The 14,673-nt window shown below is 34.0% G+C and overlaps 1 protein-coding gene across 1 annotated transcript in view; it reads right to left on the reverse strand.

Moving 5' to 3' along the window:
* The window catches only part of LOC149418633 (uncharacterized), a 29,972-nt gene extending 15,889 nt beyond the window's left edge, over nt 1–14,083 (reverse strand). The window contains exons 1-6 of the mRNA XM_089639134.1: nt 14,018–14,083; nt 8,706–8,846; nt 5,381–5,439; nt 4,469–4,610; nt 2,368–2,561; nt 1,397–1,499 (exon numbers count right to left, since the gene is read on the reverse strand). Coding sequence (XP_089495260.1) covers nt 1,397–1,499; nt 2,368–2,561; nt 4,469–4,610; nt 5,381–5,439; nt 8,706–8,846 — 639 coding nt within the window. The 5' untranslated portion in view covers nt 14,018–14,083. The remainder of the gene's footprint in view (nt 1–1,396; nt 1,500–2,367; nt 2,562–4,468; nt 4,611–5,380; nt 5,440–8,705; nt 8,847–14,017) is intronic.
* Nucleotides 14,084–14,673: the final 590 nt, after the last annotated feature.

Here is a 14,673-nt window from a genome sequence, read left to right on the forward strand (position 1 = left end):
CATGAAGTTAAAGGAAACATACATCAAGAATGGAAAATAATAAAACAAGCATTGGATATGCAAAAGGATTCAGTATCCATAAATAAACTGAAACAAATAATAATATTGTATCTATACATGATAATTCAACACCCATTACTAACCATGTGAATATTTTTTTAGTGATATAGATCATAATTTTGTTAATATATTGTGCAGTTCAAATAACACCAGTGAATAATGTTTAATTACAAATTGTTATCCAACAAGTTCCAGGGAAAATGCTTGTTTTGAATTTAACCCAACGAATTGTAATGAAGGTCTAAATGTGATTAATGAGCTTAATTCAGGTTTTTCGAGTGGAAATGACAATATAAGTGCAATGGTTTACAATAAAAATGCTTCTGGACTAGTTATACCTATTACACATTGTAAATGTCATCTTTGAGAATGGCTTGTTTCATAATCAATGCAAAAATGCCAAAGTTATACATTTATTTAAGAGAGAGGATCCTAGATGTTAATAACTATCGATCTATCTTTCTGATAAAACCTTATAAAAATAATACAGAAATTAGTTAACATTAGGTTAATCGCTTATATAAAAGCTATGAAATTCTCTAAGATAATCAGTTTGGCTTCCGAGAGAACATGGGAACCAGTGATGCAGCATTCACAGTGATCACCTCAGTCTCAGCTCTAGATGCTGGCAACAAAGCAATAGCTGTCTTTTTAGACCCATCTAAGACATTTGATACCGTATCCACGATTTAATCCTAAAAAAACTCAGTTCAAAGGATATTGCCAAGAAAGCTTTAGATTGGTTCAGAACTTATCTTGTTAACAGATTAAAGAGAGTAATGAGTAATTATCACGTTAGTTCAAATAAATCAATTCTAAATGGTGTTCCTCAGGGTAGTGTTCTTGTACATTTTTATTTTTGTTATATATTAATGACCTTTGGAAACTGTCATTTTCTGGAATTTCAATTGTATTTGCAGATGACAAAATATCACAAGTGCGCAACACTAGAATGAGTATTTATATTTCTAACGGAGCTAACGGTCAGCATTTCAGAACTGTATTAGGAAGAAACATATATTTTTTCAAATACAAAACATTTGGAATCAAACACATAAACAAAGTTTTATAAATGGAACATCTTACCTTTTGAAAAAATATATATTTTACTAGAAAAATGTAATTACGGTGTATCTTTTGTTGAAATAAATTGGATTGAACGATCTGTGAAAAGCCTTTATAAAAGAAAATAAATACTGACATTATGGTTTTTGGGTCTGTTTTATTGATTATTTTCCTAGTTCACATGAACTTCTGTAAATAATTAAGTACGAAATTTGAAGCTGTTGACTTATGTATAGTTATGTTGGTTAGGTATTTAGGTTTGGTTTGTTACACTCTTGACCATATTCCGTAGTTTGTTCTCTCCAGGCACATTCAACTCCATATAGAAAGGAAGACCGTGACATCTCTTGATCCAAGCTGCCAATTTAGGGTACCTGGAGACAGACATAAAACAATGATTTGGAGCATAAAAATAAACTATTGAATTATCAGTTCTTAACATTTTATAAGTAAAATTGATTAAAAATCCAGGAATACTCTTGTCCAGGCTGTCTCCCAACGGCACATCACGTCCCACATCACAGGTTACGTTTTGAATAGAGCCGCTGAACCCGTTGAGCGAATAAATAATCGAATTTATCAGTAAAAAGAGGATAACTCGTATATGAAATCGATTGTGACGAAGTCTATTCGAGCGGCTTTTTGACGGCATCATCAGTTTCCTATAATAATATTATTATAATAATGTAAATAATAGTAATAACTATTTTGCGTCCAGTCACTGGAACTGCATCACTAACAAAATATATTACCAGCGCCAAGCAATTTTTTAGTTGCTACTAAAGAAACAAACATACTTTGCTCCTTCCTGAACTATCCCATGCCGCCAGATCGAGGGAAGGGTCCGGAAGGAACGAAATATATTTGCTTCCCCAGAGCAGCTGCACTCGTTTGCGGGAAAGGGTCAAAGGAATGTATGAGGCGACCAGTTACTGACAGTAAATTAGCTATGATCCTTTGTAAAAATGCGCAGGCAGTACACAACATCAGCAAATAGTTGGAAACGAAAATAACAATAATATAGGAAACAGTGATGCCTTAAAAATGGCTGATCCTTTAATTGGATGGCCCGAATTCACCATTAATTTTAGTAAACTGGTGTAGTGCATTTTATATTTTTCATTTCACAGCGTAATTATTTATTTGAGAGTACGGAGCAGCTCAAGGCGCGTTGTGCTCCATTTGGGTTGGAATTCGACGTTTTTGTCCGGTCAACATGATAAGATGGTTGTAGGTTCTTACTCTCCATTGCTGATTGGAATGAGCATGCCGAGGGCCCCCACAGAGGTGATGCAGCAATAGTCTGCGATGGAGGGCTGATCACCAGCCACCCACTTGTTGGTGTCCAGGAACGCTTCCAAAATGCTGTAGGCCTCCACAACTTCGTTCAGCTTAGCCTGGGGGATGTTTGTCTCTCCCAAGTAGAACAATGGACGCTGTAAGGAGATATTCATTAGTAAATATTAATATAGTTGTGAGCTAGTCCACAAAATGAAAAAAAAAAGTGTTATTGTGGTCGTCATATTTTTATGATAGTTTTTTCTGCGTTCTGCTTAAGACAGTAAAAGGGCTATATATCTGAACCTCAAAGTCAAAGGTCGGTTGTCACATTTTTTAAATTGTTCAGGAGAGAGGAAATAAAAAAGTTAAATTTTCCTTTGAACATTATAGGGATTCCAGGACTTTTATATTGATCTAACTTAGTTTCACATTGTCGTTGGACAACAGTCTTTATACCTCTGTGCAGATACTTAAAAAACTAAAAAGGTCTCATACATAACTCATTTTCACAAAAAAACTGGACAACCGACCATTTAATTCTGAGGTATGTTGTCCAGATTGGCTATCGTGGTTAAAATTTTATCACAGTCAGACAATTGCACAAAAATTAATTTTTATCGTTGCTTAAAATGATTTGGATGAAAATTCAAACAGACATTCCCGAACAAATTAAAAATGGCATATTAAAAATACCGTTTTCATGAATCACTAATTCAGTGAATGTTGATTTTCCTTATAATTTGGAGAATTTTCTCTTGAAATTCCCTACTATTTTAGAATACACGGATTAATTCTACGCTCCATTTCCGATTTTTGCGAAGTTAACGCTACAAATCTGTGTTTGTCAATTTAAATCGAATAACGGTTGACAAATTTCTTAAACAAATCAGCTCATTTATAACATTTCAAGTGAAATTAAGATTAGAAACTTTTTGCTTTTACGTACAAACTAATAATTCTTGAAATATAATTTAGGTATGGAAGAAAATATTAAATTCCTTTACCATGGGATATTTTTCTTCATATGATAATCATACGGGAAATCTGGTTTCCTACTAAAATACAAGGGATACCACAAACATGTGGCTCAAAAACGAACTTGTAAACTACATTTATTAAAATAAATACATAATAAGATTTTTATGGTAAGTTCTATAAATAAATAAGAAAATATGCATACTAGCCAAACACCAATTATACTAGATCTTTTTTTACTAGACACCACCGTACAGAACAGAGCGTCAGGGAACAACCGTTCGTGGCGAAAGACGAAAGACATTCGTACTATGAGCAGGAATCGAAAATGCGTTTGTTTTTATGTGTTTTGGGTAAAGAGAAAATTTGAATGTAGCCAAAAAAATCATTGAATTATTTTATTTTATTTTTCTGTAATTAAAATACTGTTTTAATACGCATTTTTTTTCAAATACCTGTTTTTTTGTACAAAAAAATAATTAGCTTAAAAAATAATATTACATCGTTATATAGATATTTTACAAAAATATATAAATAGGGTAGTATTGATTGAAAAGTGTTCCATGCCTAAATAGGGTGGTATTCATTGAAAAGTGTTCCATGACTAAAAATATAAATAAGGTAGTATTGTTTGAAAAGTGTGCCATGACAAAAAAATTTTTTTACCACAAATTTAAAACAATTTGATTTAAGCGTAGTTCTGCAGAAGGCTGCAAGTTCAAACCGAACACATTCAGAGAAACCCTTAATTTTTTTTAATGGAAAAGGGACGAAGCAACCGCAATTGGCGCGAAATGCCGCTTACAGTTACTTTGTTCTATTCCGTAATTCATGGCTGGGTTTGATTTTTGGTTAACAAATGCATACGTGCCATAACGCTGGCTGACACTAACTCTGCTGGTGATGGACACTGTTACGCTTCTGAAACATTGACTAAACACCGATATAAACATTAATATTTTGCGAAAATACCCCATTGTTACCCCTTCGTTGCTTCGTTCCCTTCCCATAATTCCTGGTTTGGCTAGAGCTTTATTCGTCTTGTTTATACGCAGCATTCAAAAGTTGAAATCTTTATTTCACTTACGACAATAGACTTGAAGCGGGCGAAGAGGGTGCTGTTGTCGAAGTGCAGCCTGCTATCGATGACGGCGCGCTTCTTGGGGTCCTTGGGGTACAGCGAGTCGTCCTTGGCGTAGGCGTTAGCCAGGTACGCTGCGATAGCGTGACTACAAAACACAAATGGACATAATATATTATTTTTGATAAATCTCACAACTAGAGTCAAGTGTTGTACCTGTGTAAGTTTGTACCTCAGAACACTTTTTTATTTTTATGACAAACACATAATTCTAAATTAACTTTAATAATAGTAGGGAAAGTGTGTTTATGAACTGACAACACTGGAGTGTCAAATCACTAAAAATTACGTTTAGTGCAATTTTTGCGACGATTTGAATATTTTTCGCTTAAGCAAGTATTTACAAGTATTTGGTCCCAACGCTCACTGCTAGATTTGTGAAGATCATTTTTCAAACACGAAATTGAAGCAGTTAGAAATGTGTCTAGTAAAACATCTATGTCAACAAATTACGTCAACACTTTTGCCATAAAATGAACGATCTTCGCTGGTCTTGCGAACGTTTTTAGAAGCTTGTACAACAAGTTCACGTAAAGTTGGGTTTATAAGTTCATCTCTATATCTTGTGATGTGATGCTTTTTAGACTCGCTATTGGCCGATAAATGAAAAAATATTATAAAATGGGATCTGAGCGATAACTTTGTACTCTATTTGTTATTATAAGGAATTTGCATTTCCATCTAGGCTTTCGATAGTGCTTTTGATAGTTATTATGATAGGCTTTTGATAGTTATTATGATAGGCTTTTGATAGTTATTATGAAATTACTCTTAGGCGGTGTAATTTTTGTGTTGAAATTAGGTATGAGAGGGCTAATCTATTGTTGTTACATTTTATCGATGGGAAAAACTTAATACCTGTCTCCAAGGAATAAGTCTCCATCTTCCAAGACAGGAACTGTGTGCTCTGGATTTTTCTGAAACGAAACGATTTATTTGTAAAAAAAAGCAATGGCAATAACTTTCCTAATTTAATAATTATAAAGATAAGTGTATGTGATTGTGTGTGTGGGTGAGCGCGTCTTTGGTTAATACATCGTCGTGCTTTATTGCTATTATTATGGGAGTACGAGTGACGGGTCGATGTGTATCGTGTTTTAAGGCGAAGCACTACAAAGTAATGCAATGTAATTTGTTTTTGATTTGACAATGTGATCGCTTAAAAATATTTTAGAAGCTTTTTAAATAATGCGAGTAGAGCACATCTGGCTTTTTACTAATCGAGCGTTTTTCATTACTGGTTATTATATCGTGTTGGGATTCCTTTGTGTTTAGTCAATGTTTCAGAAGCGTTACAGTGTACAGCAGAGTTAGTGTCAGCGAGCGTTATGACACGTATACATTTGTGAACCAAAAATCAAACCCAGCCAAGAATTACGGAATAGAACAAAGCAACTGCAAACGGCATTTCGCGCCATTTGCGGTTGCTTCGTCCTTTTTCCATAAATTGAGGTTCAGCTCGTCAGTTCTGCTCACGTATGTTTACGTAGCATTACAGTCTCAGCAAGCGTTAGTCCATCAGAGACAGATATAAAATTGCAGAGCACCTAATTGAAACCGGTCGTTACATTGGATTTGTTTCTGGGAAGACCCAAAACGTATCGAGCACGCCTATTGACGGAGTAAATTGAAATCCACAAAAACCTTATTTATATTAATGGATACGACGCACGACGGTGCTGACCTTAATAATTCTTGGTGTCTATTACTTATATTAGACGGTTAAAAACGAACATTTAGTAGACCCTGCGCAGAATACAATAGACTCTGCTGCAAGCCGTTACCTTACTTTAGTGAACTTTACTTTTCTGCGCTGGGTCTGGTCATTCGATGAGCTTTTCACGGCACCCATAAGGACGACAAAAGGAAATAACGGCGTCAAAATTGGTAAAAGCATTGTCTTAGAAACAATCATAAATACCTATGAAAGGTTTTCTATAAACCATTTCAAAATAAACCGCAAGCATTTATTTTAAAGGGTCGCGTGATATCTAATCAAAATCACAATTCAACACACCTATAAAAAGTTCTATAAAGTTATGAAACAAAAACTAGGTTAAATAGTTATAAATGTAACCTATTATGATGGGTCACCATTTTAACGTAACCCTCAAGTTTTTTTCTCGTGGTCAATATTGCTTAGTTCTAGTTGCATCTAATTCATTGACGTGGTAACTACGCCCGTCCTATATTAAAATCGGAAAGTTTTCAAAATGGATTTTGAAGCGTCGGGTGTGTAGGTACTTTTATCTGCAATTATTTTTAGCAAAAATGTTTTAACGTAATATGGATATAATACACGTTTTATGAAATACTACAAAGTTCTACCGACTTCTTGGACTTTTTCTTACTAGTTCGAAAAAATATCTTATAAGTTATGTAGAAACTTTAGTTAAATTGAGCACTTTCTTTTCAAGTAGGCTTGGCGTCCCCACTCTGAAGGAATTATATTTATAATTTAAAAAATTAATAGTTTTACAAGTTATCGTCATTTTATATTTTAGCTATAATATATTACATGTCTTATTTACCTATTTCACTAATCAAAATATAGAAAAAAATCTAACATGATATTCAGTTTTTTTTTTTTATATTTCGCCTTATAAGCATTTATTATCAGAATATCAAACAAAGATATTTTTGGCGTTGTAAATTGTACGATTGTATAATTCAATACAATACAATAATTGATGTCCTGGTTTATTCAAGAAATGCTGGTATTCTCCTGGTACCAAAACAATTGTCGCATGGTGTGCCTCAAACTCATCGAAACGATACACAGATTTAGCGTTATTTATTTATCAACGCCCTACTGGGCTTTTACATAAAGATCACAACGTTAATTTAAAACCACAATAAAACACAAATAATAAAGCATGTAGCGCACCGTTTTTACGCTTGCCACTACACCATCTCTTTTCCCCGTACAGCGCCATCCTGCTCACCCAAACCTAGGAGTATTCTACTTCCATAAGCAAAGCACCAACCAGACCCCGACTGCTGCCTTAGTTGCGCTTCGTCCTATGGTACGACCCTCTAAGCAGAACACAGTCGCCGCTGCCCGTTTCCATAACGGCACAAGTCAGTTTTGTTGCTCCCAAAGACAAATCGGCAAAGTTCCCTTCGATCCCGTGCTCAGTTAATTATTATTGTGATTTGATACATTGTGACTATTTTTACTATATGTGATCTGTGAACTTACCTTAAATAAATAACGATTAACCAATAATTGTGTTATAAGCATAAAATACAGTAAATTTAAATAAGTTATTATCACAATTAACTTCAAAAGAAACTATTTAAATTTATATACGTGTAATACAAAATAAAAATAAATTATAAAAGATATTATGTATATTTAAATAAGCATATTACGCTTAAATTATGATTACCATCGTTATTTACATGATCCGAAAATTTGCTGAACTAATTTGGATTTTTACGGGTCTAGAATTAGAACAAAAATATCAGCGACATCCATTAACTCATTGCCCAGCCCATGTACCCTCTCGATAACTGAATTGAATACAAAGTTATTGTTGTGAAATAAAATATTTCATCTAGTATGTTTGGGAGGTTCATATCAGGGCTGTCAAACATAGAATTAATAATTTTATACAGTAAAAGAAAATCAAATATTGTTCGCCTTTCTGATAATTTAGATAAATTTAGTTAACTTCGTAAGTTTACATAATTGATTTTTTAATTTATTTATATTACACGCCCATAGCGGCTTTTACAAATATGTGATATAAATATAATAATTTAGCACTAATATAACAAAAGCTAACATTAATATTTATTTATGAGGTATGTTATTATAGCCTTCTTGTAACTTCATTCCATGCAGTTGAACGCATCAACTACTGGTGTGTTAACAACTTATGGTGTGTCTATCTCTTTTTTTGTCTGTAGGTTTTCCTAAATATATCTTCTATATCTATTTATATAAATAAAAATATTCGTTTTTTCAAAATCTACGGCGAAATTTCTACACCGATTGCTTTGAAATTTTTTCTCAACGTTGCATTCGAATACGCGCATGTTTTTAGATACTTATATTATATAGATGTCACCTGTGACAGGTAATATATTTTGTTTAAACAGCGCCATCTCTTGGACTGTTTCTCTGGTTATTGATACAGATATCACAATAAAAAAATAATGGCGGAAAATCAAATACCTTGACGAACTCGGGACTCAAATTCTCCTTCTTGTAGAGGTCGACTTCGACCTTCACCACCTCCACATTGAGGGCCGCAGCCACCATCACTGCAGCCCGAGCCGGAGGGCTTCCTTCCGTCATGTACAACTTGGGTGCCATCTATAAAACATAAATAATTATTTAATTCAATTTTATTGGATTAACTTTTATTTTAATAACTTTTGACGGTTATACCCATCAATGTATTATGGTCATTGGAGAATAAGATAGTAATAATAAATTTAAACGATACCTGGAACAAGACACACAAAAAACAAGGGTAACTGCAGTGTCTAGCAACACTGAACAGGCGGTTCGGAACTGCTCGGGAAGGCCGAGCACTTCCGAACCGGTCGCGTAAACGGGCAAGCGTGCGCGGCGCTCGCCAGACGGAAAACCACCCCGCTAGCGAGCACACGATTCCAACTAATATTGTACAGCTCGGTTGTAATAAGCATTTATCGTGATAAATCTGAAAACGAACCATCAGAGTTTCAATCACCTAACGAGCCTTGAGCAACAGTAAAAGTGTAGTAATCAATAGAAACACTACAGTAACAGTCTCAACTAGGAATCGAACCTAGGATCTAGGTTCTCTATCTTACCGGGACAATGCTTCGTCCATTTTGAATGACTACAAAATTCTAAAAAATTTACAAAATTGGAAAAAATCTCGACGATCAGAGATGAGCTAACCATTTAACTTTTCATTTATTGTGATTACCGCACAAGAGCTCCAACTTCTCCTCACCGTATGGAGGCAGTGAGACAATCGCATCCCCATATTGGGCTAAGTTGTGAGGCTTAAGTTAAAGGGGAGCTAAAGGAGATGGGAAGAGGAAAATAGGTTAGTACCTGGCTATTCAGATCTAGTCACCAAACACGGCTAAAGCTATTTCAAGCAACTGGGCGATACTGAGAGTATCTTTCACTCTTGGACGTGCTCGCGAATATTCTACATACTAGGTATAAATTATTTTGAATTAATTAATTTTGATACATCACAAAATCGTTGAATAAAATTTACTTGCGCACGCCAGGATTTGAACCACATACCTTCGGATTGCTAGAGAGAGTCTTACCCTTCTACCATGGAGGGCACAAATTTTGCGACTCCAGATGGAAGATTAATTAACAAAAATATCATAAAACCAGTGGTCGCCTTAGGATATATTGGGAGAAGCAACTACAGGATCTGTGCGAGGAGAGGTGTGATATATACAGGATAGGGCAAAAGTAATCACCCTATTGGAAAACAATATAACTTTTGCAAATGGCGCCAAATGTCAATTCGGTTGTGGCATTTGTGAAGTTAACAAACGCAGAATACAAATCAACAAAACATAAATCAGTTTACTCCGCAAGAACGCGGAATAACAAACAGTACCAAAGTTTATCATAATAAAATATTACAACAAAAGAACATCGGGTGATTACTTTTGCCCCACCCTGTATAAACGGTGTGAATCTCGTAGAACACGCGGAAAGCTGGTAATTCTGCAAAGCTTTTGCGTACATTTTTGTGATAATTTTTTTTTTAATTTGAGCTTTCGAATAAATGGAGTCTGAAATTGAAATGTTTTAAGTCAAATTTAAAAAAAAAATCGGTCGGTTAATATCATTCGTTAATCGTCAGTTGTCTAAAATGCGTTTAAGTGTAGTTTAAGAACAAGAACATAAATTAAAAAATACAGCGATTTGATTGGTTTACAAAAATACAACTTCCATTTAGGAATGTTGTTGAAATAAGTCTTTTACGTGATCCACAAAATTCGCAAAGTTAATATTAAACATATCGACATACCTAAGTATTGGTTTCCCATAGTGTGAAACCATTGTATTGGGGAAGTTCGCAATGTAATTGCGCTTATGTGTGTTGCAGTAATAATATTATTCATAAAGTTGTTTATTTAATCTCTAATGCAATAATTATGTAAACAAAATATTCTGCATAACAAGGCGATTTAAAAGATAAGTAATGTCTTGGAAACTAATTGTATCAAAATAACTTATTATTATATCAAAATAACAGTTATTATTATATCCTGAAGAAGCTTGGTCGAAGTGAAACCGGTCGATATATGAAATAATAAATTCGTGGTTGAATACAAAGTGTTTGTGTTTTATTTTATAAAAATAACTTTTTATCTTATATTTACAATGTCACACCACTAAATGTTTGTTGTTGATAATACAGCTAATGGATTAGAGGCGCTACTGCGTTACAATTAGAATGCGATAAACGGTGCGCGTAGACCGTATTCGATAGTTTTATTTGGGAGAGTTGGAGGTCAGTTGGAGGTAAAAATCCATATAATTGTATACAAGTAATGTAATAATAACACGTAGGTACCTCATTTATTTACAAAACTAATATGATCTTTTAACAATTTAGGCAATAGTATTTTTTTCGTAATAAGTCCAAGCGAACGAAATCCGTCTATTTAAAATCTTTGAAAATTAATTATAAATAACAAACCCTCCAAATGTGAGTATTATGATAAGGTGGCCTAATGTAGCTTCTTAAAGTGTCTTTATTTTTTATTTATTTATTAATTTATCTATTCACTTATACATACAGTTTATAAGTATAAATATTGACATTGGGTGCAAGTAATACAGATAGATGTTCCATATATAAAACATGGTAGTATGACATTGGGTGCAAGTAATACAGATAGATGTTCCATATATAAAACGTGGTAGTAGAATGAAATGTGATATGCAACTGTATATACATGATTGAAGCTTAGGTAGCAATGTTCTGTGAACACCTCACTAGGAGAACCTGTGCCGAGGTGTTCGCATGGGTGTTATTCTGCCGTCATAGGTGGAAACACAATATCCTCATTGGAAGTCTCCACCGTAGTTCCACCCGTGGTGGCTATATTTAGGTTAGGTTAGAAGTTAGAAGCTGTGTTGACATTTTTATTGTAATATTATATAGACACAATAAAGTCAATTATTTTATAAGCAATAATTATTAGCCTGAAACACTCAACCACATTGAAAAAATCTCCTGATCTCCTGATGACGCCAACGGGACATGCACCCGTGTCCTTTCGATTTCCGGTTGACAGCTCTGACCACTGAGCTATGGGGGCTTATCTCTTACCCGCGAAATAATTCAATATATACTAGTGTTTCATTCAACAATTACTGCTTGTTACATTTTTTCACCTGAAACAACCAACCGTTGGCGTCATGTATCTTTTATCAGGAGATTTTTTCAATGTGGATGAGTGTTTCAGGCTAATAATTATTGCTTATAAAATAATTGCTACCCTTTGTGCTATGCATAAAAAATCTTGTCTTAAACATTAGTTTACCAAAAAAATAATTAACAATGTAGCCATTTGAGGTAAGTTACATATCAAAATATTCTGTAGACACACTGTAGTATAAGATTACAGATACATTGTACAAATGTAGAACATGATTTAAACTTCATAATATTATATAGACACAATGTACTAATTTGAGGTAAGTTACGTATCAAAATGTTCTGTAGACACACTGTAGTAAAAGATTACAGATACATTGTACAAATGTAGAACATGATTTACACTTCATAATATTATATAGACACAATGTAGTAATTTGAGGTAAGTTACGTATCAAAATTTTCTGTAGACACACTGTAGTATAAGAGTACAGATACATTGTACAAATGTAGAACATGATTTAAACTTCATAATATTATATATGAATCAAATATTGTATTTGGATTCCTCGGTATATTCTTGATTTTATTATTTGTTGAGAACCTGTTTCTTTAATGGACATCGTGAATTTGTTCATTTCACTCAGTCAGATTTCCTAATATTTTTATATGATTTTGAAGCGTGTTCAGAAGGTGAAACTATAGTCAACAATATTTAACCGAAAAGTATCTTTACTTTCTAATAATGTCAATAATATCAAATACCTGTAGGAGTCCATTAGTTTATCGTTGAAAAGTTTTGATAAGTAATAATCACCGATAAAATAATATTCCAGATGCAAATAGCATTTTCGCTGTATGTAATTATTACATCCGTAAACTGAACACACAGAACTTACTTTTTGGAAATTTTAAATATCAAAGCCAAATATCAAAGTCAAAATGATGCACTAGCGCCTCTAGGGGCTTGAGTTGTTGATGTTGCCACTATTTCACTGGAGTTGGACGTATTCATAATATTATATGATATTCGCCTAAAGACAATAAATGTATATGTATTGAATAATAACTTTTCTTTTTAACTAATTTCGAAGGTTGTACCCATCAACATATAATTGAAGAATATGTCCCAATGGTTAAGTTGATTAAGACGTCTGTCCCGGTAAGACAAAACATCTTTGTTTCAATTCTTATTTGTGTTCGTTATATTTTTTATTTTTCTGTGTCTTGTTCTGTTTTAGATATACAGGATTTTCCAATAAGAGGTGTTATTTTGATATAACATCAATGGTTTCGTTGCTTGTGTGGCACGTAGCGCCGTCTCGTTGAAAGTAAAAGTTGTCTAGATCAATACCATCCAATTTTGGCCATAAAAAATCATTAATCATCTCTCGACAGCGCAATCCATTCACCGTAACTGTTGCTCCAGCCTCATTTTCTAAAAAGTAAGGTCCAATGACTCCGCCGGACCATAAACTGCACCAAACAGTCACACGTTGAAGATAAAGAGGCATTTTAAGAATAACTTTTGGGTTTTCCGAGCCCCAGATACGACAATTTTGCTTGTTGACGAAGCCACCGAGGTGGAAATGGGCCTCATCACTCAAGATGATTTGCATTTGATTCACTCAAGTTAATTTTAATAATTTCAATGCGTTGTTGAAGCGTGTATCGTTCCATTTTTATAAATGACGTAGTTTCTACTTGTCAAATGTTAAAAAATGACAGCTTCAAAAGTAACATCTACCGGAATAGCGGGCTATTCAAAATAACACCTCTTATTGGAAAACCCTTTATTAGTATTATCTTCTTCTTCAATGGCGTATGTATTGCTTATTGCTTTTTATTTAAAGATGTAATGAGTGGTTTATTTATGATATAGTTGTTTACCTCAAACTACAAGAGATTAAATTTGATATGGAGTCACAAGGAAAACATTAATTTGATTGGGTTGTTCGCGATAAATAACATTCGCTAATCGGACGTGCTACATGCGTAGAGATACAATCATTGGCTACCTGGTGATTCTCGTACACAAAAGGAATATGTATCTTTTTGAGCGTATCTTTTTAACAACATAATGACTAAAAGTATAAGTATATTATTTATGATTAGTTTGTTAGCCTACCTTTGTTTAGTGTTGCCGAACAGGAGTGCGGATCGAGAACTGCGTGTGCTCTGAGCAGAATCGCTATTCGAAGTGAAGAGTTTCGTGCGTGATGTAACCGTAGATTCCACTTGGCCTTGGGTTCAGTTGTGGACAACTGTTGGTTTACAGGCGTGATAAATTATGTATCTGCAGTTATGTAATACTGAGGTGTTTATTTCTTTCTATACGGAACATTTGTTTTATATCACAATTTACTCATTTGAAATAATATATTGTACATTTGCGGCACTCTCAGAAAAACATACTCTCAGTATCACCCTGGTGTAAGAGCACCATTCAGAATAAAAATGTTGCTTGAAATGGCTTTGGCCGTGTCTGGTGAGTAGATCTGAATAGCCAGGTACTTCCCCACCTTCCTCTTTTCCATCTCTTTCCCCTCCCTATTATCTACAGCCTCACAACCTACCCCGATCGGGGGTGTGATAGACGGTTGGGAGCAGTTGGGACTCTTGTGTGGTTACACAAAGAAAAAATTATTATAATAATTATTTTTAAAATATGTAATTGTTTATGACAAATATAAATGTACCTAGACGTTTATAAAACATGCTTAAATGTGAAGCACATAAAAATATTAGTAATGAATGTAAATGTCCCTTGACATTTATAAAGTA

Source organism: Hesperophylax consimilis, chromosome 13, assembly GCF_061612785.1.
Source record: "Hesperophylax consimilis isolate HC1 chromosome 13, BYU_Hcon_1.0, whole genome shotgun sequence".
Lineage (NCBI taxonomy): Eukaryota > Metazoa > Arthropoda > Insecta > Trichoptera > Limnephilidae > Hesperophylax > Hesperophylax consimilis.